The sequence below is a fragment of the Ranitomeya imitator genome, chromosome 2 (genome assembly GCF_032444005.1).
Source record: "Ranitomeya imitator isolate aRanImi1 chromosome 2, aRanImi1.pri, whole genome shotgun sequence".
Taxonomy (NCBI): domain Eukaryota; kingdom Metazoa; phylum Chordata; class Amphibia; order Anura; family Dendrobatidae; genus Ranitomeya; species Ranitomeya imitator.
Genome location: NC_091283.1, coordinates 503540708 through 503565450, shown reverse-complemented (window position 1 = coordinate 503565450; position 24743 = coordinate 503540708). Strand labels below are relative to the sequence as shown.

At 44.5% G+C, this 24743-nt stretch overlaps 1 protein-coding gene across 1 annotated transcript in view; it reads right to left on the bottom strand.

Annotated features, from left to right (window-relative positions):
- Positions 1–20104, bottom strand: part of TOP2A (DNA topoisomerase II alpha) — a 58155-nt gene extending 38051 nt beyond the window's left edge. The window contains exons 1-5 of the mRNA XM_069751617.1: positions 19968–20104; positions 11608–11757; positions 7491–7581; positions 1561–1624; positions 1322–1467 (exon numbers count right to left, since the gene is read on the bottom strand). Coding sequence (XP_069607718.1) covers positions 1322–1467; positions 1561–1624; positions 7491–7581; positions 11608–11757; positions 19968–19988 — 472 coding nt within the window. The 5' untranslated portion in view covers positions 19989–20104. The remainder of the gene's footprint in view (positions 1–1321; positions 1468–1560; positions 1625–7490; positions 7582–11607; positions 11758–19967) is intronic.
- Between the last annotated feature and the right edge of the window lie 4639 nt (positions 20105–24743).

Here is a 24743-nt window from a genome sequence, read left to right as displayed (position 1 = left end):
ATTAACGGAAAAATAAAAAAACCGTTATGGCTCTGGGAAGGAGGGGAGCGAAAAACGAACATGGAAAATCCCAAAGTCATGAAGGAGTTAACGGATCCATCGAGGCAGTTGTTGTCTGAATTTAAGGCTAAGTGCACACGTTGTGTATGAGTCTTTGCCGCGTTTTTTTTTTCGCAGCGAAAATGCATACACAACCCATGTTAAAAAAATAATTTAAAAAAATCGTTATATTCTTACCTTCTGGCGTCCCGTGCAGCCTTCCCGATGCTCCGTTTCCAGTGATGCTTTGCGAGACAATGACCTGTGATGACGTAGCGGTCTCGCTACGGGTTATTGTCGCAATGCATCACTGGGAACGGGAGCATCGGGAAGGCTGCAGGGACGCCAGAAGGTAAGAATATCACGATTTTTTATTTTTATTATTACTTTTTAACATTATATATCTTTTTACTATATTGATGCTGCATAGGCAGCATCAATAGTAAAAAGAGAGCGAGAGAGAATTTCCCCGACTGGAAATTCTTCCGCGCGTGCTCAGTTTCAAAAGACAGAACCCGCAGCTGGATTCCGGCTTTTGACAGTCAGCATCCATAGGCTTCCATTATAGCCAACGACAGACAGCGCAGGATCAGATTTTCTGACGTACACAAAAAAAAATTTCTATGTGTGTTGTCTCCACCCGACGGACAGCGATTTTACAACGGATCCAGCACATGACGGATGAAAAGGAAGGCCATCCGTCACAATCCGTAACTAATACAAGTCTATGAGAAAAAAACGGATCCAGGAGAAACATTTGCTGGATCAGTTTTTTTCTTTCTTTCACAAAACGACGGATTTTGACGGAAACAAAAAGACGGAAGTGTGAAAGAGGCCTTAGAAGGACTCAGCTAGTCAGTTTTTAATCATGTGATTAAAAGAGGAAAATAATTAGCTAGGTAGAAAGTCAAAATGAGCAATTGTAAGTACACAGTGCTATATAATATAATGATTACAATCTATTAAGGAGGGGGTAAAAACTTTAATGGGAGCACTTCTTTAAAGAGACTGCCAGTACATCATAGCGTGCCCAAACATTTAAGTGCACCTTCCCACCTTCTTGGTCTGCATCCATCTTTGCCCCTTTTCTGGCTCTACGGAGCCAAAGAAGAAGAGTTGAGATAGTGGGGGAAAAAAGCAGGTGGGAACATGTATTTAAATGATTGACGTCAACGTGATGCACCAAGCGCTAGTCCTTTGTTTCACCAGTTATTCTGTGCTGAAAGAGTCCATTTAAAACTGCGGTTAGCTAATAAGTGAGTTGGCCAAGAGCTACACTGACCTGTAACTTTTTTCTCATCATCATCATAGTTACTGGAGGTCAACAACTGCCCAAAGATGAGAGCAGGAACATAAACTTTCTCCACTTTGTGCTCCACAACAGGAATACCCTTCCCGTTATTCCATACACTGACTGTGTTATTCTCACTGTAAGCCACAGAAAAAAAAAATTGCAGTAATGAACATTATTGTAATTACAACGTTGTGCAGATAAGAGGCCACAAATTACAAGTTACTTACGGGTCAATTGTGACCTTGATGCATGACATTGTTGCATCCCTTTGTTTGTTATCAGCGGCATTTACTGGAGAGAGAAGGAACAAAAAAAGTTATAGCTACAGAAAATGAACGCATCATTTTAATAAAGAATTAGTGTTGCCATTTTGAACATATTAAGAGGGGTTGTTCCTTTTCAAATATAATTTATCGCTTGTTGCATTCTATTTTAACCCTTTAATGACCACCAATACGCATAAAAACGGCAGTCGTTAAGGGGTCTTTCAAAACGACGATTGGGATTAAGAGAATAACGCCACCCCACATGTGGAATTACTGCCAGTGACAGCTGACACCCCTGCTGTATCGGCCCGGTTGGTTTTGGAGCTGATTAAATCCTTAACCCCTTAATCACCACCAATACGTCTTTTAACTGACCTGAGATATAAGAGAATAGTCTCCCCATACAGATGACAATCCAGCATCTGTTGGTTGTACACTATAGCTGACAACTTGCTGTATCAGCCACGATCAGTATTTGCACCGTCCAAATCTGTTTAACCCCTTAGATGCTGCTGTCAATAGTGACTACATCATTATAAATGGTCAACAGAGTGTGGGGGCTTCTTCTTTATCCCAATTGGTGCCCTTATATCATGATTTTGCGGTCCTGATGTTTGCCATGGCAATTCATGACCAAATAGCGGCCTTAGAGTCTGACGGCTATAGTAATCTGTTTAGAAGTTAGCAACATTTAGGTGGTAAAAATACACATTTTCATTTCTGTCATGCCACTTTGCATTAATTCCTGTAAAGCACCTGAAGGGTTAATAAACTACCTGACAGCAGTTTTCAATATGTTTAGGGGTGCGGTTTTTAAAATGGTATCACGTTTGGGGGTTTCCCAATATATGGGACCCCTAAAGTTACTTCAAACATGGATAAGTCACTAAAAAAATAAATGTGGTAAATTTCTTTGAAAAAATGAAAAATTGCTGCTACATTTTTAAACCTCCTACAATGCTAACAAAATAAAATAACATTTTACAAATGGTGCTGATGTAAAGCAGACATGTGGGAAATGTTATTTATTAATGGTTTGCTGTTGTATGACTATCTGGATTAAAGGGATAATCATTCAAATTTAGAAAATTGCTAATTTTTTAACATTTTCCTCAAATTTTTTATATTTTTTATAAATAAACACAAAAAATGTTGAACTAAATTTACCATTATCATAAAGTATAATGTGTCACGAAAAAACAATCTCAAAATCACTGGGATTTGTTGAAGCGTTGCAGAGTTATTACCACATAAAGTGACACTGGTCAGATTTCAAAAATTTGGCTCGGTCACTAAGGGGTTAAATACCGTTCTAAATCGCAACAGCAGTATCTAAGTGGTTAAAAGACCCCCTATGGCAGGACTGACCACTCACGGGTGTCGATTGTTGCCATGGTACACTTAGGTCATCTGATTACCTCAAGGTACGGTGGGGTCCGAGATTCAGCTATAAGCAGGAACTCACCGGCTGCCAGTGACTCACTGACCAGTCTCCAATAACTGGAGGAAAGACTAATGTACCGTATATACTCGAGTATAAGCCGACCCGAGTATAAGCCGACCCCCCTAATTTTGCCACAAAAAACTGGGAAAACTTATTGACTCCAGTATAAGCCTAGGGTAGAAAATGCAGCATTTACCGGTGAATTTCAAAAATAAAAATAGATGCTCCATACCATTCATTATTGCCCCATAGATGCTCCATATACAACTGTGCTATATAGAATGCTCTGCACCTTTGATTATGGCCCCATAGGTGCTCCTTATAATGCTGTGCCCCATTTATGCTCTGCACCTTTATGGCCCCATAGGTGCTCCTTATAATGCTGTGCCCCATATATGCTCTGCACCTTTATGGCCCCATAGGTGCTCCTTATAATGCTGTGCCCCATATATGCTCTGCACCTTTATGGCCCCATAGGTGCTCCTTATAATGCTGTGCCCCATATATGCTCTGCACCTTTATGGCCCCATAGGTGCTCCTTATAATGCTGTGCCCCTTATATGTTCTGCACCTTTATGGCCCCATAGATGCTCCTTATAATGCTGTGCCCCATATATGCTCTGCACCTTTATGGCCCCATAGGTGCTCCTTATAATGCTGTGCCCCATATATGCTCTGCACCTTTATGGCCCCATAGGTGCTCCTTATAATGCTGTGCCCCATATATGCTCTGCACCTTTATGGCCCCATAGGTGCTCCTTATAATGCTGTGCCCCATATATGCTCTGCACCTTTATGGCCCCATAGGTGCTCCTTATAATGCTGTGCCCCTTATATGCTCTGCACCTTTATGGCCCCATAGGTGCTCCTTATAATGCTGTACCCCATATATGCTCTGCACCTTTATGGCCCCATAGGTGCTCCTTATAATGCTGTGCCCCATATATGCTCTGCACCTTTATGGCCCCATAGGTGCTCCTTATAATGCTGTGCCCCTTATATGCTCTGCACCTTTATGGCCCCATAGGTGCTCCTTATAATGCTGTGCCCCATATATGCTCTGCACCTTTATGGCCCCATAGGTGCTCCTTATAATGCTGTGCCCCTTATATGCTCTGCACCTTTATGGCCCCATAGGTGCTCCTTATAATGCTGTGCCCCATATATGCTCTGCACCTTTATGGCCCCATAGGTGCTCCTTATAATGCTGTGCCCCTTATATGCTCTGCACCTTTATGGCCCCATAGGTGCTCCTTATAATGCTGTGCCCCATATATGCTCTGCACCTTTATGGCCCCATAGGTGCTCCTTATAATGCTGTGCCCCATATATGCTCTGCACCTTTATGGCCCCATAGGTGCTCCTTATAATGCTGTGCCCCATATATGCTCTGCACCTTTATGGCCCCATAGGTGCTCCTTAGAATGCTGCTGGTGTTGCCATAAAAAAAAAAAATGGCCACGGGGCTGCATCCGGGTCCTGCAGGGAGGTGGCTTACCGGCGCCTGCTCTGAGCAGGGAAGCCTCCAGAAGTGCACGTCAGATCGCTGATCTGACAGTGCACATCATGGTAAAACAGTATTTTAGTGAAAAAAATTTATTTTTTCACATCTGAATTATATAAAGTTTTGTGAATCCCCTGTGGGTTAAGTGTGCTCAGCACAACCCTACAATAACTCCTTGAGGGGTTGCATAAATGGGGACACTTGTAGTTTTCTGCTGTTTTGGCATGTTCCAGGAGCTCTGCAAATGCGACATGGCATTCACAATCAAGTCTAGACAAATTTACGCTCCAAAAATCAAATAGCGTTCTTTCCTTTCGAGTCCTGCCATGTGCCCAAAAAGCAGTCCCAGGCTAGGATCGAGTACCGATGTATGCCAGGCACCGACAAAACCCCACGGATTAGCGCAATCGCCGATCGTATCGATCGCAGGGCACAGTGGCAGCATTACTGCGCTGTGACCTGCTGTACCAGCCTGGATCGGTGCTGCAATAGCACCGATCGTAGGCCAGAGCCTAGTGCAGGCCCAGCAGGAGCTGATTGGCGCGATTGATGCTATCAACGATCGTGCCAATCACAGGGCACAGCGGCGGTCACATTGTGACTGCTGTGTGCCCTGCCTAGGATCGGAGGGATCCTAGGCAGTTGCCATGGTCACCAGGGCCTGCAAGGATTGGTGGGATCGATGTTATCATTTCATCCCACCAATGTCACCTCACAGCAGCGGTGTGACCGCTCTGTAACCTGTGTCACCTGCAGGTGACCTGTCTGACCGCTCTGCAGGGGTCCCCACTCTAGCTGAGGACTCCTGCAGAGCGGTCACACAGCCAGATCTACTCTTGCTGGGCCTTGTGGTGCTACTGAAGCCTGTAACACCACAATCCCTGCATCAGTGCATTAGAAAAGAAAGAAGACAGAAGAAAAGGGACTACAAATGTAAGTGTTATCAGCCCCTACCCGATCTCTCTTCACCCCCCCAATCCCCCTTCCCCCTCTTTTTTACCCCCCTCCATCCCTCTTTGCGCCGCCTCCATGTGCACGTTTAGCAGCCGCTGAGTGTTGATTGGTGACGCAGTTCACCGATCAACACTCGTGCTCGCTTTTTTTTCCCCATCAGCCCCCTTTGCCCAATTCCGTACACCCATCCCGCAGCTGCCAAACTTTGATAAGTGACGCAGTTCCCTTATCAGAGCTTGTGCCTGCCGTTTTCCTTTTTTTTTTTCACCACACCTGTGCGCACACCCAGCAGCCGCCGAACTTTGATAAGTGACGCGGTTCACTAAGGCTAGGTTCACATTGCGTTAGGGCAATCCGTTAAGCGCATAGCGCTAGTGGATTGCACTAACGCAAATGTTTATTTTAGGGCTGCGTTCGCCGTCCCCGCTAGCGCAGATCCCCGATCTGAGCTAGCGAGGGACAGACCTCGGACGCAGCAAGCAGCGTCCGAGGTCCGTCACAAAAGAACGGCACATCGCTAGCGCATGCCGAAAATGGCATGCGCTAGAGGCAGAAATCACATTGGTGTCAATGGGTGCGCTAACGGACCCGTTGCACGGCGTTAATTGCGACATTTTCGCCGTGCAACGCAGTCCGTTAGCGTTAACCCATTAACGCAATGTGAACCTAGCCTTAGAGCTCTAATGCCTGCCTTTTTTCAGGTGGAGTTAAAAGCCTTCCTCTAGCACAGTGGTGTTGTAGTCCCTTACTGCCTATGGCTTCAGATAAGGTCCTCACAGTTCTTCTCTCTGTACCCCATATAGGATAGGGCAATACCTGCATGACAGGTAACTCGAGCCTTTTTACAGGGACTCTAGCACGCCCCGGGGTCTATGTGTTACTGTGTCTTCAGGTGTGTGTGGTTTACAGGTAACTTGCAGTTCAGCTGTCCTGCCAGTCTCTGCTGTAAGTCGTAGAGTTCCTTACAACCTCGGTGGTCCAGCTACCGATTATCTGCGCTTCAGAAGGAGGCAGCCTGCTCGTAGCTGGTCTCCCCTGATGTTACTCTCCTGCACGCTCACTGAACGATGTTGTCCTTCTATATGTCTCTTCCTTCAGGTGCTGCAGTACTTCAGACTACAGGCCCCTTCAGACGTTCTGACCCTCTAGGTCCGTCTGCTCTCTTTGGTCCCTCTGACAATCTGAACCCTCTTTCCCTCCAAACCACAATATATATAGGGGAGTCACCTATGAAATAGGATCAAAAGCTCCCCCTTGTGGCCTGGAGTGTGAACATGTGTGCATTGTGATTACCTGATGAGAGTTATCCTTCATCGCTTCCAGGCGTAACATCACTCTCCCAGTGAGGAAAGCAATGCTACTATAACGACCAGGACCCTGGGGCGCCACAAGAGCTCAATGGAAGTCTACGAGAGCCAGAACGAAGCTCTCGTAGAGCTGTATTGAAAAGTGACTTCCATGTCACTTTTCGCAAGATAGTAAGGAGCGACGCTGGAAACAGATAAAGGCGCAGGTAGGCGGGTATACAACAAGGGACTTACATTTGCGGTACCATTCCAGCAATGCAATAATAATTTAGCAAAAAAAAAAAACACGCTAGAATGGTGCTTTAAACATACTGCAGAAACTGACAAATTATATTTGAAATGGAACAGCCCCTTTAAAGGTTGGGCAGACTGAGCATGTTGTGCTCATGTAATCCATAGCTCTTTATACATCTGAGTTGTAGGCTTAGAGGCCTCTGTTCCAGTTAGACACTTCTGACTAGCTCTGCATACAGGATCCTCTTCAAGCAAAATGTCTGACATTATGACAGAACTAAACAGATCCCACTCGGGTCCGTTGGTTCTGGCACACTGTTTCCGTTTTAAACAATAAACATATGAACAAAGACTTCAGGTGAAAAATAAGTGGACTGAGCAACCGACCTGTCTTATAAAGTGTCACCAATAGAGAAATAATTATTGTGCAAATTACAAGGAAACTCACCTAAGATTTCATCAAAGATCTTATACAAGCCAGGGACAAATGTCACATCTCTGCAGTTTAGTCCCTCCTCTTCATCATACACCCACATTTGCTGTAAGACATAAAACAGATTTCAGTACTTTCAGGATCAGGAATCTGGCATAGCAGGGCTAATTCTAACAACAGCCAAACAATTAAGATCATTTGCTTCCATTTACAGCAATATTATCAAAACAATGTTAAGAAAACCATTCTTCTACATTCAGCTTCATAGTTGGCAGAACATCTAGTTAACACGAGGCGACGTGCTACCAACAGAGATCATTTTTAGTGTCTGGATAAAAGATGCTATCAAATGAGTTTACTTCTTTGTTGGAAAGGTTAACATTTCTGGAAAATAAAATGACAGGACCATTGGTTCAACAAATCATCCTGTAACATAGTAATAGTCTTAAGTGGGTTTACCAAGATAAAAAAAAAAAAAAAAAAAAAATTAAAAATCAAGGCTTATGGCTACTTTCACGCATCAGGTTGTTTGCATCAGGCACAATCCGGCGAATGTTGGAAAAACCAGATTCAGCACAGATTGTGAAAAACTGATGCGATGGATCTGGCTAGCATATCTATATTATTGGATAAAAAAAAAAAAATTGGAGCATGCTCAGTTTAAAAAAAACAGAATCCGGCGCCGGAATCTGTCATTTTCCTGATCCGGCACCCATAGGCTTCCACTCAAACAGCCGGAAGCGCTGGATCCGGCGCTTACGGCTTTTTCGCCAGAGATTAAAAAAAAAAAAAAAAACTTACACCCTGAAGCTAAGGGTACCGTCACACTATAACATTTCGATCGCTACGACGGTACGATTCGTGACGTTCCAGCAATATCGTTACGATATCGCTGTGTCTGACACGCAGCAGCGATCAGGGATCCTGCTGAGAATCGTACGTCGTAGCAGATCGTTTAGAACTTTCTTTCATCGCTGGATCTCCCGCTTTCATCGCTAGATCGGTGTGTGTGACACCGATCTAGCGATGCGATCCAGCGATGCGTTCGCTTGTAACCAGGGTAAACATCAGGTAACTAAGCGCAGGACCGCGATGTTACCCGATGTTTACCCTGGTTACAAGCGTTAAACTAAAAAAAAAAAACAGCACATACTTACATTCTGGTGTCCGTCAGGTCCCTTGCCGTCTCTGCTTCCCGCACTGTGACTGCCGGCCGTAAAGTGAAAGCAGAGCACAGCGGCTGTGCTTTCACTTTACGGCCGGCAGTCAGTGAATGCGGGAAGGGACCTGACGGACACCAGAATGTAAGTATGTGCTGTTTTTTTTTTTTTTAGTTTAACGCTTGTAACCAGGGTAAACATCGGGTAACTAAGCGCGGTCCTGCGCTTAGTTACCCGATGTTTACCCTGGTTACCCAGGGACCTCGGCATAGTTGGTCGCTGGAGAGCTGTCTGTGTGACAGCTCCCCAGCGACCACACTACGATTTACCTACGATCACGGCCAGGTCATATCGCTGGTCGTGATCGTAGGTAAATCGTATAGTGTGACGGTACCCTAAAGGTACCGTCACATTAAGCGATGCTGCGGCGATATAGACAACAATGCCGATCGCTGCAGCGTCGCTGTTTAGTCGTTGTGTGGTCGCTGGAGAGCTGTCACACAGACAGCTCTCCAGCGACCAACGATGCCGAAGTCCCCGGGTAACCAGGGTAAACATCAGGTTACTAAGCGCAGGGCCGCGCTTAGTGACCCGATGTTTACCCTGGTTAAAATTGTAAATGTAAAAAAAAAAAAAAAAAAAAAAAACAAACAAACAAACAAAAAACACTACATACTTACATTCCGGTGTCTGTCGCGTCCCCCGGCGTCTGCTTCCCTGCACTGTGTAAGCGCTGGCCGTAAAGCAGAGTGGTGACGTCACCGCTGTGCTCTGCTTAACGGCCAGCCGGCGCTGACACAGTGCAGGGAAGCTGACGCCGGGGGACGCGACAGACACCGGAATGTAGGTATGTGGTGTTTTTTTTTTTACATTTACAATGGTAACCAGGGTAAATATCGGGTTACTAAGCGCGGCCCTGCACTTAGTAACCCGATGTTTACCCTGGTTACAAGTGAACACATCGCTGGATCGGTGTCACACACGCCGATTCAGCGATGTCAGCGGGTGATCCAGCGACGAAATAAAGTTCTGGCCTTCTAGCTCCGACCAGCGATGTCACAGCAGGATCCTGATCGCTGCTGCGTGTCAAACACAACGATATCGTTATCCAGGACGCTGCAACATCACGGATCGCTATCGCTCTAAAGTTGCTCAGTGTGAAGGTACCTCAAGTCCTGTGAAAGACTGGAATCTGTGAGAGCACTGAGCTGTGAATACACATCTTTACAGGTATTTTTTTTCTTTCAAAACTTGGATAAAAATGTTTCTAAAATGTCTATTGACTGACGCTGTGAATACATATCTTTACAACTATTTTCTTTTCCAAACTTAGGTAATTCTAATGAGCACAATGCACCATGACCATGCCGTAAGTGATAGAGAAGACAGAAAGCCTGACATTATTTTGGATTATAATGCCACAAAGGGAGCAGATGATACTTTAGACCAAGCAATATCAACATATACACGCAAACGCAAAACCAATCGGTGGCCAATGATTTTATTTTATAACATACTGGACGTTTCTGCATACAATGCATTTGTCTTATGGAGAGAAATCGACCCCGATTGGAACCGGAATAAGCTGCATAAAAGAAGATTATTTCTTGAGGAATTGGGCAAATCCCTGGTTAGGCCATATATTGAGAGCAGAAAAGTGACCCCCAGAAGTGAAGGAGCAACAGCCATTGTAAAAAGTGTCCAGCATGCTCAAGAAAGACTCCACATCCACGGCCTCCACCAGCACAGCTACCAGCAAAAAAAGGAAGAGATGCAGCTTCTGTCCATCTTCCTGTGACAATAAGACTAATCTGACATGTGCTGGATGTTCAAAATATCTGTGTAAAGCACATGTGTCTTATTATTGTGTTCAGTGTAAAAAAACGCATGAACATGATCAATTTTTCTTTTTTCATTCTAAAAAGTTGAAGTTATTATGATTTTTCATTTGTTGATTTATAAATATTGTTTTCAAAAAGTTAAATTTCATGTTTTAGTAATAGTAATGTAAAGCTTCTTTGTTATTTGTGTGCAGAATGCCAACAATCAAAGATAATTGTAAAAAGCCTGTGTAACCTTTTTATGAAAAAAAAATAAAGTTAACATTTTTCATTTGTTTATGATCAACCATGTTCACATACAGTATAATAATGAAAAAAGTATTCAAATAAAACACTTAGAGTAGCTAAAAATCAAGAATTAATAGGTCGGGTCATATTGACTCGGGAACAGTACAAGTGTATAGCAAATGCGAACAGAACAGCAGGGTTAAGTTTAGCCGGATTGAACCTGACAGCGAAAACCTGATGTGTGAAAGTAGCCTATAAAATACTTTACGCGCCCAGTACAGACTAAGTAGTGCCCCTCCTCCATAGCCTGGATCTCCCCACCAATTAGCTGTTTGCAGTGCTGGATATACACAGTAAGAACCACCACTCCCATCAGACTGCTTAGTGGTTGCTGCCATGTACAACAGCGGCTCCTATCCAATAGGCAATAGGTGTCGATCAACAGTATCAGGCAGCAACCTCATAGTGGTGCAGCAGCAGTGTCCCCCTTTGTACATAGTTCACACCTGGCCTTTTCGAGCAAAGATTTAGTGGAGAGGGTTCTGGGCATCAGACCCCCCACAGATCCGATGTTACAAAGTTATCCCCATACACTACCCGTATTACAATGGTGGAAAACCCACATACAAGGTACTTTCTAGGCGTCAAAATTGCCTTGCCCACTGTTTCATTTAGCATGCAGTTGTGTCTAAAAAAAACAAAAAACAAGTGGTGCTGCCCAACCCCTTTAATATACTGTATGACATTTCTGCAGGGAAATAGTGTAAATACTGATAGTCAATATACTTAAAACCTTGGACCAAACAAATCCTGTTCCTCTGTAGGGTACAATGGACATAGACAAACACCCAGGGCAAAACTTGACCACTTCATGAGAATGAAGACTGGGCTCTTTATTCTCACCTGAGTTAAAGGCTCTACAGAGCCAATGTAGGTGTCAGGACGGAGCAAAATATGCTCCAATTGAGTCTTCTTTTGGTAAATTCTCTCAACAGACAGGCGCTTGTTGTCAGCTTTCTTCACTTTATTCACTGGCTTATTGTCAAAGAGGGGCTGGAAGAGAAAACAGAATCGCCATAAACAAAGGAACAGGTAACATGCAGAGTTTACCTACTGCTGTACATACCAGCAACACACACAAACCCTCCATAAAAGCAGACTAATATTGTCCCTTCTAGCACATGACCGCTATGTGACAGCGCTGAGAGCAGACTGTGCCATCCAGGAGGAAAGTACATATATTTTTGCTGCCCATTGGTGTTCTTAATAAGGAGCTGTCCAGTAGTCAACAAGCCAACTTGCAGTTAAACTTTGGCTACTGTCATTTTTTTTTTTTATTGACACGCTGCCATTTTCTAAATTATGTGAACTAAGGGACTTGCACATTATCATGACCACAAGGATTGTGGAGTCTAGTCAAACCGCAGAATCCTCAATTTCCCTGACTGCGACTTCACAGCACTGGTCACCAGGATTGTGGGGTCTGTAAGCCAAACCTCCGACTCCTCAACTTCCATGACACCGACTCCACAGCCCTGCTGGTCACTACTGAGGATGTACATAAAGTGCAGCACAGATTAATCTCAACTAAAAGCCAAGATCCTTAGATCAGGAATAGAACAGACACATTTATAGGACATTTCATAACTTTCCCAAATTCTTATAAAAATCATTTACGGAACATCCTGCATGGAACTACTGAACCCAATTTATTATATATTTAGATATTTTAGGAGTCAATTCATTTTATACAGACACCAACGCAACCTCAATGGACACCGACTCCACAGTCCTGATGACCACAATATCAAAAAAGTCGTTATCCATGTGACTGTGAGCCCTTCCAGTTGTGTATCAAGTCCTTTTCAGCCATGTAGGTATGATGTGGGCACTAGCTTACACTGTTTTGTGGGTACTCTATTTATTGGTGGTATATGGTTTGGTGTCAAAATAACAGACCAAAATATCACTACTGTATTTAAAGGGAATCAGTCAGTAAGATCAACCCTCCTAAGTAATCTACACGGACTAGTAGGTAATAGGAAGCTGAATAAAATGATATATTGACGTTAGTGATCTGATGTTTTATTCCAAAGAAATACATTTTTCCTACATGTAAATGACCTCTTCCAGGCTATGGGGAGGATGTTGCCTGGAAGACAACTCTGCCTCCAGAGATTATTTTACAAGGGGGAGTTGCCAGTGTGAGACAAGTAACTAACACAGAACAGGAGAAATGGAATGTCTTTTTGCAAACATTTTTTGCAGCTCTCTGAGCTCTGCTGTATTGCAACAATATTACAGCCGTGTCTGTCAGATTAAATCTCAAGCTGAGGGGAACCTGCAGATGTGTCAGGTATAACCACACAATAACTCACGTTAGCCCTGGGAACTTGAGTGCCAACACAGTTTGAATGGCGCAGGCACTTGAGTAATGCTTAGGTGTTCTTATTTAATGCGTCCAAACATAAGGAATGAGAAGGGGGTTGTCCAAGTAGCAGACAATCCTTTAAGGGCTATGTGCACACATAGAATGGTCCACCGCGGATTTTTCCGCAGCGGATTTGATAAACCTGCAGGGCAAAACCGCTGCGTTTTTGCTGCAGATTTATCGCAGATTTACCGCTGTTTTTCTGCGGTTTTCCATAGGAGCAGGTGTAAAACCGCTGCGGAATCCGCAGAAAGAAGTGACATGCTGCGGAATGTAAACCGCTGCATTTCTGTGCTTTTTTTTCCGCAGCATGTGCACAGCGTTTTTTGTTTCCCATAGGTTTACATTGTAATGTAAACTCATAGGAAACTGCTGCGGATCCGCAGCGTTTTCCGAATCGTGTGCACAAGCTGTGGGGGTTTCTTTTTGCCACGCTTTTAGAAAAAACAGAGCGGTTATATGTTGTGCAGATATTCTAATATTGATGACCTATCCTTAGCATAGGTCATTATGTGAGTGGTAGCATGATAGCCAGGACTTGCACTCGTCAGCAGGACTCATAGATTTGCTGCCTTTTTACCACAGTGCCAGATATTTGGTAGTGGCTGTGCTTGGTATTGCATTCACTCTTTTTCACTCGAATATGACTGTACTCCAGAATCTGACAAAGGAGTCAGAAAATGTACAGTGTTGTACCAAGTGTAAGACCATAGGTATTGATATTCATGACCTATCCTAAAGATGTGTTCTGTGACAAGAAACACTATTAACCCCTCTGTGACCTTAGACGTACTATCCCGTCGAGGTGCCCTGGGCTTATCTGACCCTGGACGGGATAGTACGTCATAGCCGATCGGCCGCGCTCACGGGGGGAGCGCGGCCGATCGCGGCCGGGTGTCAGCTGCTTATCGCAGCTGACATCCGGCACTATGTGCCAGGAGCGGTCACGGACCGCCCCCGGCACATTAACCCCCGGCACACCGCGATCAAAGATGATCGCGATGTGCCGGCGGTGCAGGGAAGCACCGCGCAGGGAGGGGGCTCCCTGCGGGCTTCCCTGAGCCCCCCGCAGCAACGCGATGTGATCGCGTTGCTGCGAGGGTCTCACCTCCCTCCCTGCTCCCTCCAGCCCCGGATCCAAGATGGCCGCGGATCCGGGTCCTGCAGGGAGGGAGGTGGCTTCACAGAGCCTGCTTAGAGCAGGCACTGTGAAGCAGCCTGCACTCCTATCAGATCAGTGATCTGACAGAGTGCTGTGCAAACTGTCAGATCACTGATCTGTGATGTCCCCCCCTGGGACAAAGTAAAAAAGTAAAAAAAAAATTTTCCAAATGTGTAAAAAAAAAAAAAAAAAAATATTCCAAAATAATGAAAAAAAAAAAAAAATATTATTCCCATAAATACATTTCTTCATCTAAATAAAAAAAAAAAAAACAATAAAAGTACACATATTTAGTATCGCCGCGTCCGTAACGACCCGACCTATAAAACTGTCCCACTAGTTAACCCCTTCAGTAAACACCGTAAGAAAAAAAAAAAAAAACGAGGCAAAAAACAACGCTTTATTATCATACCGCCGAACAAAAAGTGGAATAACACGCGATCAAAAGGACAGATATAAATAGCCATGGTACCGCTGAAAACGTCATATTGTCCCGCAAAAAAAGAGCCGCCATACAGCATCATCAGCAAAAAAATAAAAAAGTTATAGTCCTGAGAATAAAGCGATGCAAAAATAATTATTTTTTCTGTAAAATAGTTTTTATCGTATAAAAGCACCAAACCATAAAAAAATGATATAAATGAGGTATCGCTGTAATCGTACTGACCCGAAGAATAAAACTGATTTATCAATTTTACCAAACGCGGAACGGTATAAACGCCTCCCCCAATAGAAATTCATGAATAGCTGGCTTTTGGTCATTCTTCCTCACAAAAATCGGAATAAAAAGCGATAAAAAAATGTCACGTGCCCAAAAATGTTTTCAATAAAAACGTCAACTCGTCCCGCAAAAAACAAGACCTCACATGACTCTGTGGACCAAAATATGGAAAAATTATAGCTCTCAAAATGTGGTATTGCAAAAAATATTTTTTGCAATAAAAAGGGTCTTTCAGTGTGTGACGGCTGCCAATCATAAAAATCCGCTAAAAAACTCGCTATAAAAGTAAATCAAACCCCCCTTCATCACCCCCTTAGTTAGGGAAAAATAAAAAAAAATGTATTTATTTCCATTTTCCCATTAGGGCTAGGGTTAGGGCTAGGGTTAGGGCTAGGGCTAGGGTTAGGGCTAGGGTTAGGATTAGGGTTAGGGCTAGGGTTAGGGCTAGGGCTACAGTTTGGGTTGGGGCTAAAGTTAGGGTTAGGGTTTAGATTACATTTACAGTTGGGAATAGGGTTGGGATTAGGGTTAGGGGTGTGTCAGGGTTAGAGGTGTGGTTAGGGTTACCGTTGGAATTAGGGTTAGGGGTGTGTTTAGATTAGGGTTTCAGTTATAATTGGGGGGTTTCCACTGTTTCGGCACATCAGGGGCTCTCCAAACACGACATGGCGTCCGATCTCAATTCCAGCCAATTCTGCGTTGAAAAAGTAAAACAGTGCTCCTTCCCTTCCGAGCTCTCCTGTGTGCCCAAACAGGGGTTTACCCCAACATATGGGGTATCAGCGTACTCAGGACAAATTGGACAACAACTTTTGTGGACCAATTTCTCCTGTTACCCTTGGGAAAATACAAAACTGGGGGCTAAAATATAATTTTAGTGGAAAAAAAAATATTTTTTATTTGCATGGCTCTGCGTTATAAACTGTAGTGAAATACTTGGGGGTTCAAAGCTCTCACAACACATCAAGATGAGTTCCTTAGGGGGTCTATTTTCCAAAATGGTGTCACTTGTGGGGGGTTTCTACTGTTTAGGTACATTAGGGGCTCTGCAAACGCAATGTGACGCCTGCAGACCATTCCATCTAAGTCTGCATTCCAAATGGCGCTCCTTCCCTTCCGAACCCTCCCATGCGCCCAAACGGTGGTTCCCCCCCACATATGGGGTATCAGCGTACTCAGGACAAATTGGACAACAACTTTTGGGGTCCAATTTCTCCTGTTACCCTAGGGAAAATACAAAACTGGGGGCTAAAAAATAATTTTTGTGGGAAAAAAATTTTGTTTTATTTTTATGGCTCTGCATTATAAACTTCTGTGAAGCCCTTGGTGGGTCAAAGTGCTCACCACACATCCAGATAAGTTCCTTAGGGGGTCTACTTTCCAAAATGGTGTCACTTGTGGGGGGTTTCAATGTTTAGGCACATCAGTGGCTCTTCAAACGCAACATGGCGTCCCATCTCAATTCCTGTCACTTTTGCATTGAAAAGTCAAACGGCGCTCCTTCCCTTCCGAGCTCTCCCATGCGCCCAAACAGTGGTTTACTGCCACATATGGGGTATCAGCGTACTCAGGACAAATTGGACAACAACTTTTTGGGTCCAATTTCTCCTGTTACCCTTGGTAAAATAAAACAAATTGGAGCTGAAGTAAATTTTTTGTGTAAAAAAGTTAAATGTTCATTTTTATTTAAACATTCCAAAAATTCCTATTAAACACCTGAAGGGTTAATAAACTTCTTGAATGTGGTTTTGAGCACCTTGAGGGGTGCAGTTTTTAGAATGGTGTCACACTTGGGCATTTTCTATCATATAGACCCCTCAAAATGACTTCAAATGAGACGTGGTCCCTAAAAAAAAATGGTGTTGTAAAAATGAGAAATTGCTGGTCAACTTTTAACCCTTATAACTCCCTAACAAAAAAAAAAATTGGTTCCAAAATTATGCTGATGTAAAGGAGACATGTGGGAAATGTTACTTATTAAGTATTTTGTGTGACATATCTCTGTGATTTAATTGCATAAAAATTCAAAGTTTGAAAATTGCGAAATTTTCAAAATTTTCGCCAAATTTCCGTTTTTTTCACAAATAAACGCAGGTACTATCAAAGAAATTTTACCACTATCATGAAGTACAATATGTCACGAGAAAACAATGTCAGAATCACCAGGATCCGTTGAAGCGTTTCGGAGTTATAACCTCATAAAGGGACAGTGGTCAGAATTGTAATAATTGGCCTGGTCATTAACGTGCAAACCACCCTTGGGGGTAAAGGGGTTAAAGAAGTTGTCCTCTACTTGGACAATCCCTTCTCAATCTAATTATTTGGCCCTGATGAAATAGAAAAAAAAAAAGCTTATTTGCCCATCCGTGCCTGCACCCTTCCTGCAGCGTTGGCATTTGTTCTCCTGTGCTGTAGTTCTGACACCGGCACCCAATCAGCGCTGGCGTCACTGTCCCCGCCTCCTGTTGAATTGAACATGAAGAGGAAGTCCAAGATCAGTTGCAGTCCAGGCTTCTTCTGCATGCTCAATCCATACAGAGATGACAGCGATGATTGGGCACCGGCATCACAAGTCACAACAGCAGCACGGGAGCCCCAGGAAGAGAGTGCCAGCACCACAGGAAGGGCGCCAGCACGGGAGGAGAGTATAAGCTTTTTTTATTTATCGGGGCCAAACATTTAGATCAAGGGGTTTCCAAGTAGTGGACAACCCATTTAAAGCCTTGTTTTCTGTGCACATTTGTCACAAAGCCTGGGCTTCCTAACTCCAGTAAAGTGAATGAGAAGCCTGAAGGGTCATGCGCACACAGCTTATTTTTGGTTTGCAGATTTAAATGTGCAGCAAGTCAACTCTTCCAGCAATTTTGCTGAAAATTGCACTTATACTCGAGTGCAGGAAAATTTGCACCAAAAACAGAGAAAAAAAAAAGTGCCTGCGATGCAACATGATCACATGTATAAATGTGAATTACTGTATTTGATGTTATAAAATGTGTCTCAAAATGGCACTGGCAGCTACATCTTCCTAGAGAGAAAAAATGTTTTTGTCTCCCCCAAGATGGTGCCATGGCATCCAGTGGATCGCCGACAGATGCTACTGCGCAGGGAGGCCAGCGCCATGGAGTGAAGACAATTGTTTACTTCTCTAGCAAAATTGCTCACTTTTTAATGAATTTATAGCATCAAATAAAAGAATTAAATGCAAATTACACATTTGTTCATGCTGCAGTGCAGGCATTTTTTTTTTACTATATATAATATTCATTATGTAAACTAGGGGGCAGGTCAGTGAGAGATCAGTGATCTGTCAGAAGTCATACTGATGTAAATAGCTAATGGGAGCACCACTATCATTAACTCAAAACTGAAAATGAAGATCACACAACAACAAGACGGATTTCATCAACCCAGGTATCATTGTGATCAGTATAACAGCGCCGACCTGACAATGTCTGTAGGTTACTGGGCACAATCCTGCTGACAGGTTCCATTAAAGTACAATGGTTCAGTCTCTCAGTGTAAGTACAGCTTCACTGCAGAACTACAACTCTTCCCACAAGTTCAGCTAATACCACAGCAATGCTGCAGAGGAGTCACTCAGGAGAGCAGGACCCCAGAAACAAGCCCATGACCACACATGAGAATACACTTTTAGGCACCACACCTGACCGGTACTGAGCATTCTGGGAGCTCTAGTTCCACATCTACCCCCATCTGGCCGGTACTGAGCATTCTGGGAGCTGTAGTTCCACATCTATCCCCATCTGACCGGTACTGAGCATTCTGGGAGCTGTAGTTCCACATATACCCCCATCTGACCGGTACTGAGCATTCTGGGAGCTGTAGTTCCACATCTACCCCCATCTGACCGGTACTGAGCATTCTGGGAGCTGTAGTTCCACATATACCCCCATCTGGCCGGTACTGAGCATTCTGGGAGCTGTAGTTCCACATATACCCCCATCTGACCGGTACTGAGCATTCTGGGAGCTGTAGTTCCACATCTATCCCCATCTGGCCGGTACTGAGCATTCTGGGAGCTGTAGTTCCACATCTATCCCCATCTGGCCGGTACTGAGCATTCTGGGAGCTGTAGTTCCACATCTACCCCCATCTGACAGGTACTGAGCATTCTGGGAGCTGTAGTTCCACATCTACCCCCATCTGACCGGTACCGAGCATTCTGGGAGCTGTAGTTCCACATCTATCCCCATCTGACCGGTACTGAGCATTCTGGGAGCTGTAGTTCCACATCTATCCCCATCTGACCGGTACCGAGCATTCTGGGAGCTGTAGTTCCACATCTATCCCCATCTGACCGGTACCGAGCATTCTGGGAGCTCTAGTTCCACATCTATCCCCATCTGACCGGTACTGAGCATTCTGGGAGCTGTAGTTCCACATCTATCCCCATCTGGCCGGTACTGAGCATTCTGGGAGCTGTAGTTCCACATCTACCCCCATCTGACAGGTACTGAGCATTCTGGGAGCTGTAGTTCCACATCTACCCCCATCTGACCGGTACCGAGCATTCTGGGAGCTGTAGTTCCACATCTATCCCCATCTGACCGGTACTGAGCATTCTGGGAGCTGTAGTTCCACATCTACCTCCATCTGACCGGTACTGAGCATTCTGGAAGCTGTAGTTCCACATCTACCCCCATCTGACAGGTACTGAGCATTCTGGGAGCTGTAGTTCCACACCTGCTGAGTACTATTACTCCTATGTGACGCAGTTCCATGACTGACTGTCAGTGTATGCTGGAACACATCATGCAGCGTTCCCACACTGAAATGATTTCCTCAGCTGTGAGCATGCTGGTACATGTAGTCCCACACCGGCGAAGTCTCTCATGGCTGTGCACATAGTGACAGGCGTGTACGGGCTCCAGTGTAATAAAACAGAAATTCGTGTAGTTTCTCGGTCACAGAGCGGAGGGCATACTCACTTTAAGTGGTTCAGACTCCATCTTTTAACGTTAACCGACACAGACGATGGCGACAAGACTCCGGCTCTTCGCCCACAGCGCGCTCCTTTCGTTCCTCGCAGAGAGATACTGGGATCGGACCGTTGCGAGTAACAACTTCAAACCTGAGAAACCGCCAAAAACCTTCCACCAATCCGCGGCCAGGCCGGGATTGAATTCTCCAATCATATGACATGAGGGCGGAGCTCGTATGAATGCACCAATCATGATAAGAGCGGGCCTCCGTAGTCTGACGTAATCTTCCTTATTTTTAGGAAATAAAAAAAAAATCGCTTAAGAATTAGGTAGCCAATCAGAGGACAAATTGGGTGATGGGCGGAACTTTTGATTGAAGGAGGACCGGGCCAATATAAAGCGGGGAATAGAACTGTTTTGCATTAGTTCTGCAGCCGCAGTGGCTTCTGGGTAATACGCGAAAGCTCGTGCTCGCGCACGCGCACTACAATGGCTGGCTTATTCAGGACAGGTGTATGCACTGAGGTCACGTGGCTAAAATAAGCGTGTATGGTCCGAGTAATTTCGCACACTGAGCTCATATTCATCTGCGAGGAAAACAGACGACGAGTGCGCTGTGATAAATAATCGGATTGCACTCTGGCTGACTGAGGCTCTCTGCGCATGTGCAATTACTTTCATTCTCAGCTGAAGTCGGACGGAGAAACTGCTGTGATTGTACGAGGCTGAAGTTGGTTTCTTATTCGTTAGTTTCTTATTCGGCATTTTTTTCTTTTCTGTTTTTTATAGGTTTAACAACAAAAAATAATCATCACAATAATAAAAGACGATGCAGCGAGGAGCCCTGATGTGAATACGCTTAAAAACGGCAACAAAAACAATAAAACTGGCACAAAAATGGGCATCAAAGTGGGCACCAAAGAGCGCTGAAGAAAGGGTTAAATGCCTTTGGGCCACTGATCTCACACTGCAGACATATGGAACAGGGCGCCCCACATCCAAACCAGTTATTTCCAGCCTGGCCCAAATGGGTTCTGGGCATCAGAACTGGCATCAGAGGGCAGACAGTAAATTTTGGGCATTTGAATAAGTAACTGATGTTTTTAAGGGGTTAAATGCCTTTGGGCCACAGATCTGACATTTAAAATACACAGAAAGTGATGCCCTGCATCAAACCAAGGTTCTTCCAGCCTGGCCCAAATGCGTTCTGGGCACCAGAATTGGCATCAAACTGGGCAAACAGCCAATTTTCGCAAATTTGAATAAGTAACTGATGTTTTGAAGGGGTTAAATGCCTTTGGGCCACTGATCAGACACTTAAAATACACAGATATTGATGCCCTGCATCAAACCCAGGTCCCTTCAGCCTGGCCTAAATGGGTACTGGGCACCAGAACTGGCATCAAAGTGGGCAAAGAGCCCATTTTCACAGATTTGAATAAGTAACTGATGCTTTTAAGGGGTTAAATGCATTTGAGCCACTGATATGACACTTAAAATTCTCAGACAGTGATGCCCTGCACCAAACCCAGGTCCCTCCAGCCTGACCCAAATGGGTTCTGGGCACCAGAACTGGCATCAAAGTGGGCAAAGAGCCCATTTTCACAGATTTGAATAAGTAACTGATGTTTTTAAGGGGTTAAATGCCTTTGGGTCACTGATCTGACACTTCAAATACACAGAAAGTGATGCCCTGCATCAAACCCAGGTCCCTCCAGCATGGCCCAAATGGGTTCTGGGCACCAGAACTGGCATCAAAGTGGGCAAACAGCCCATTTTCACAGATTTGAATAAGTAACTGTTATTTTTAAGGGGTTAAATGCCTTTGGGCCACTGATACGACACTTAAAATACACAGAAAGTGATGCCCTGCATCAAACCAAGGTTCTTCCAGCCTGGCCCAAATGCGTTCTGGGCACCAGAATTGGCATCAAACTGGGCAAACAGCCCATTTTCGCAGATTTGAATAAGTAACTGATGTTTTTAAGGGGGTTAAATGCCTTTGGGCCACTGATCTGACACTTAAAATACAGAGATATTGATGCCCTGCATCAAACCCATGTCCCTACAGCCTGGCCTAAATGCGTTCTGGGCACCAGAACTGGCATCAAAGTGGGCAAACAGCCCATTTTCACAGATTTGAATAAGTAACTGATGTTTTTAAGGGGTTAAATGCCTTTGGGCCACTGATCTGACACTTAAAATTCACAGACAGTGATGCCCTGCATCAAACCCACGTCCCTTTAGCCTGGCCCACATGGGTTCTGGGCACCAGATCTAGCATCAAAGTGGGCAAACTGCCCTTTTTCACAGATTTGAATAACTGATGTTTTGAAGGGGTTAAATGCCTTTGAGCCACTTATACCACAATGCATATGTCAGGAAATAGGAAGAAGTCCTGATTACTTCAATTACGCATACAGCGCTCTGAGCTGCAAATTCCTCTGCCTGCCAGCACAAGGCTGGAATTCTAAGCCACTCTTTCTCCCTCCTCCCACCATACAGCCGTAATGTAAGACGAGCCTGCCAGCTTCATTGAAGAATTTATATGGCTCTGTGCTGCTGTCACGATAATGCCAAAATATGTCATATTGTGAATGTAGTTTCAGAAGGACATGGTGAACTACACACACACACTCACAATTCAGCTGCAACCCCTTGCTCTCCCGCCCCTCCTCTTCCCCCCTCAGCTTCACTCCTACCCGAAACAAAGCCTATGATAGAGACTGGGCAACCTGATACTAATGGTGGGCAGGGTGTGGCTTTAAATTGCAGGTGACCAATCCTGCAAAGCCACCCGCTGTCCCTCCCCTCTCATTCAGGAATGCCTTTGTCTGAGACCTTGGAATAATGCATATCATTAACCAGCCCTTTAGTGATGTCACAAGCTCAGAAGTATAAGTCACTATACTCTTAGACCAGCCTTCAGTCTTGTCCGGGAAGCGATCTAACACAGCTTGGCAAAGCTGTTCCATGCATCTGGATGTATTTATCCTCCTAAGCCACAGGCCAGCCAAGATGATACCATGACATAACCTGTAAGTTCTCTTTTCAAGACTGAAGGCTGGTCTAAGAGTATAGTGACTTATACTTCTGAGCTTGTGACATCACTAAAGGACTGGTTAATGATATGCACTGATCGGATAGTTCTTTACTTTATTCCAAGGTCTCAGACAAAGGCATTCCTGAATGAGAGGGGAGGGACAACGGGTGGCTTTGCAGGATTGGTCACCTGCAGTTTAAAGCCACACCCTGCCCACCATTAGTATCAGGTTGCCCAGTCTCTATCATAGGCTTTGTTTCGGGTAGGAGTGAAGCTGAGGGGGGGGGGGAGTCAGGAGAGCAAGGGGTCGCAGCTGAATTGTGAGTGTGTGTGTGTAGTTTGCCATGTCCTTCTGAAACTACATTCACAGTATGACATTTTTTGGCATTACCGTGACAGCAGCACAGGGCCATATAAATTCTTCAATGAAGCTGGCAGTCTCATCTTACATTACGGCTGTATAGTGGGAGGAGGGAGAAAGAGTGGCTTAGAATTCCAGCCTTGTGCTGGCAAGCAGAGGAAATTGCAGCTCAGAGCGCTGTATGTGTAATTGAAGTAATCAGGACTTCTTCCTATTTTCTGACATATGCACTGTGGTATCAGTGGCTCAAAGACATTTAACCCCTTAAAAACATAAGTTACTTATTCAAATCAGTGAAAATGGGCTGTTTGCCCATTTTGATGCCAGTTCTGGTGCCCAGAACCCATTTGGGCCAAGCTGGCGGGACCTGGGTTTGATGCAGGGCATCACTGTTTGTGTATTTTAAGTGTCAGATCTGTGGCCCAAAGGCATTTAACTCCTTAAAACATCAGTTACTTATTCAAATATGCGAAAATGGTCTGTTTGCCCAGTTTGATGGCAATTTTGGTGCCCAGAACGTATTTGGGCCAGGCTGGAAGTACCTTGTTTTGATGCAGGGCATCACTTTCTGTGTATTTTAAGTGTCGTATCAGTGGCCCAAAGGCATTTAACCCCTTCAAAACATCAGTTACTTATTCAAATCTGCGAAAAAGGGCTGTTTGCCCACTTTGATGCGAGTGCTGATGCCCAGAACCCATTTGGGCCAGGCTGGAAGAACCTTGGTTTGATGCAGGGCATCACTTTCTATGTATTTTAAGTGTCGTATCAGTGGCCCAAAGGCATTTAACCCCTTAAAAACATCAGTTACTTATTCAAATCAGTGAAAATGGGCTGTTTGCCCACTTTGATGCCAGTTCTGATGCTCAGAACTCATTTGGGTCAGGCTGAAGAGAACTGTTTTTCATGTGGGGCTCCCTGTTCTATATGTATGCACTGTGGTATCAGTGGCCCAATGGCATTTAACCCCTTAAAAACATCAGTTACTTATTCAAATCTGCGAAAATGGGCTGTTTTCCCACTTTGATGCCAGTGCTGATGCCCAGAACCCATTTGGGTCAGGATGAAAGAACCTTGGTTTGATGCAGGGCATCACTTTCTATGTATTTTAAGTGTCGTATCAGTGGCCCAAAGGCATTTAACCCCTTAAAAACATCAGTTACTTATTCAAATCTGTGAAAATGGGCTGTTTGCCCACTTTGATGCCAGTTCTGGTGCCCAGAACCCAGTTGGGCCAGGCTGATGGGACCTGGGTTTGATGCAGGGCATTACTATCTGTGTATTTTAAGTGTCGTTTCAGTGGCCCAAATGCATTTAACCCCTTAAAAACATCAGTTACTTATTCAAATCTGTGAAAATGGGCTGTTTGCCCACTTTGATG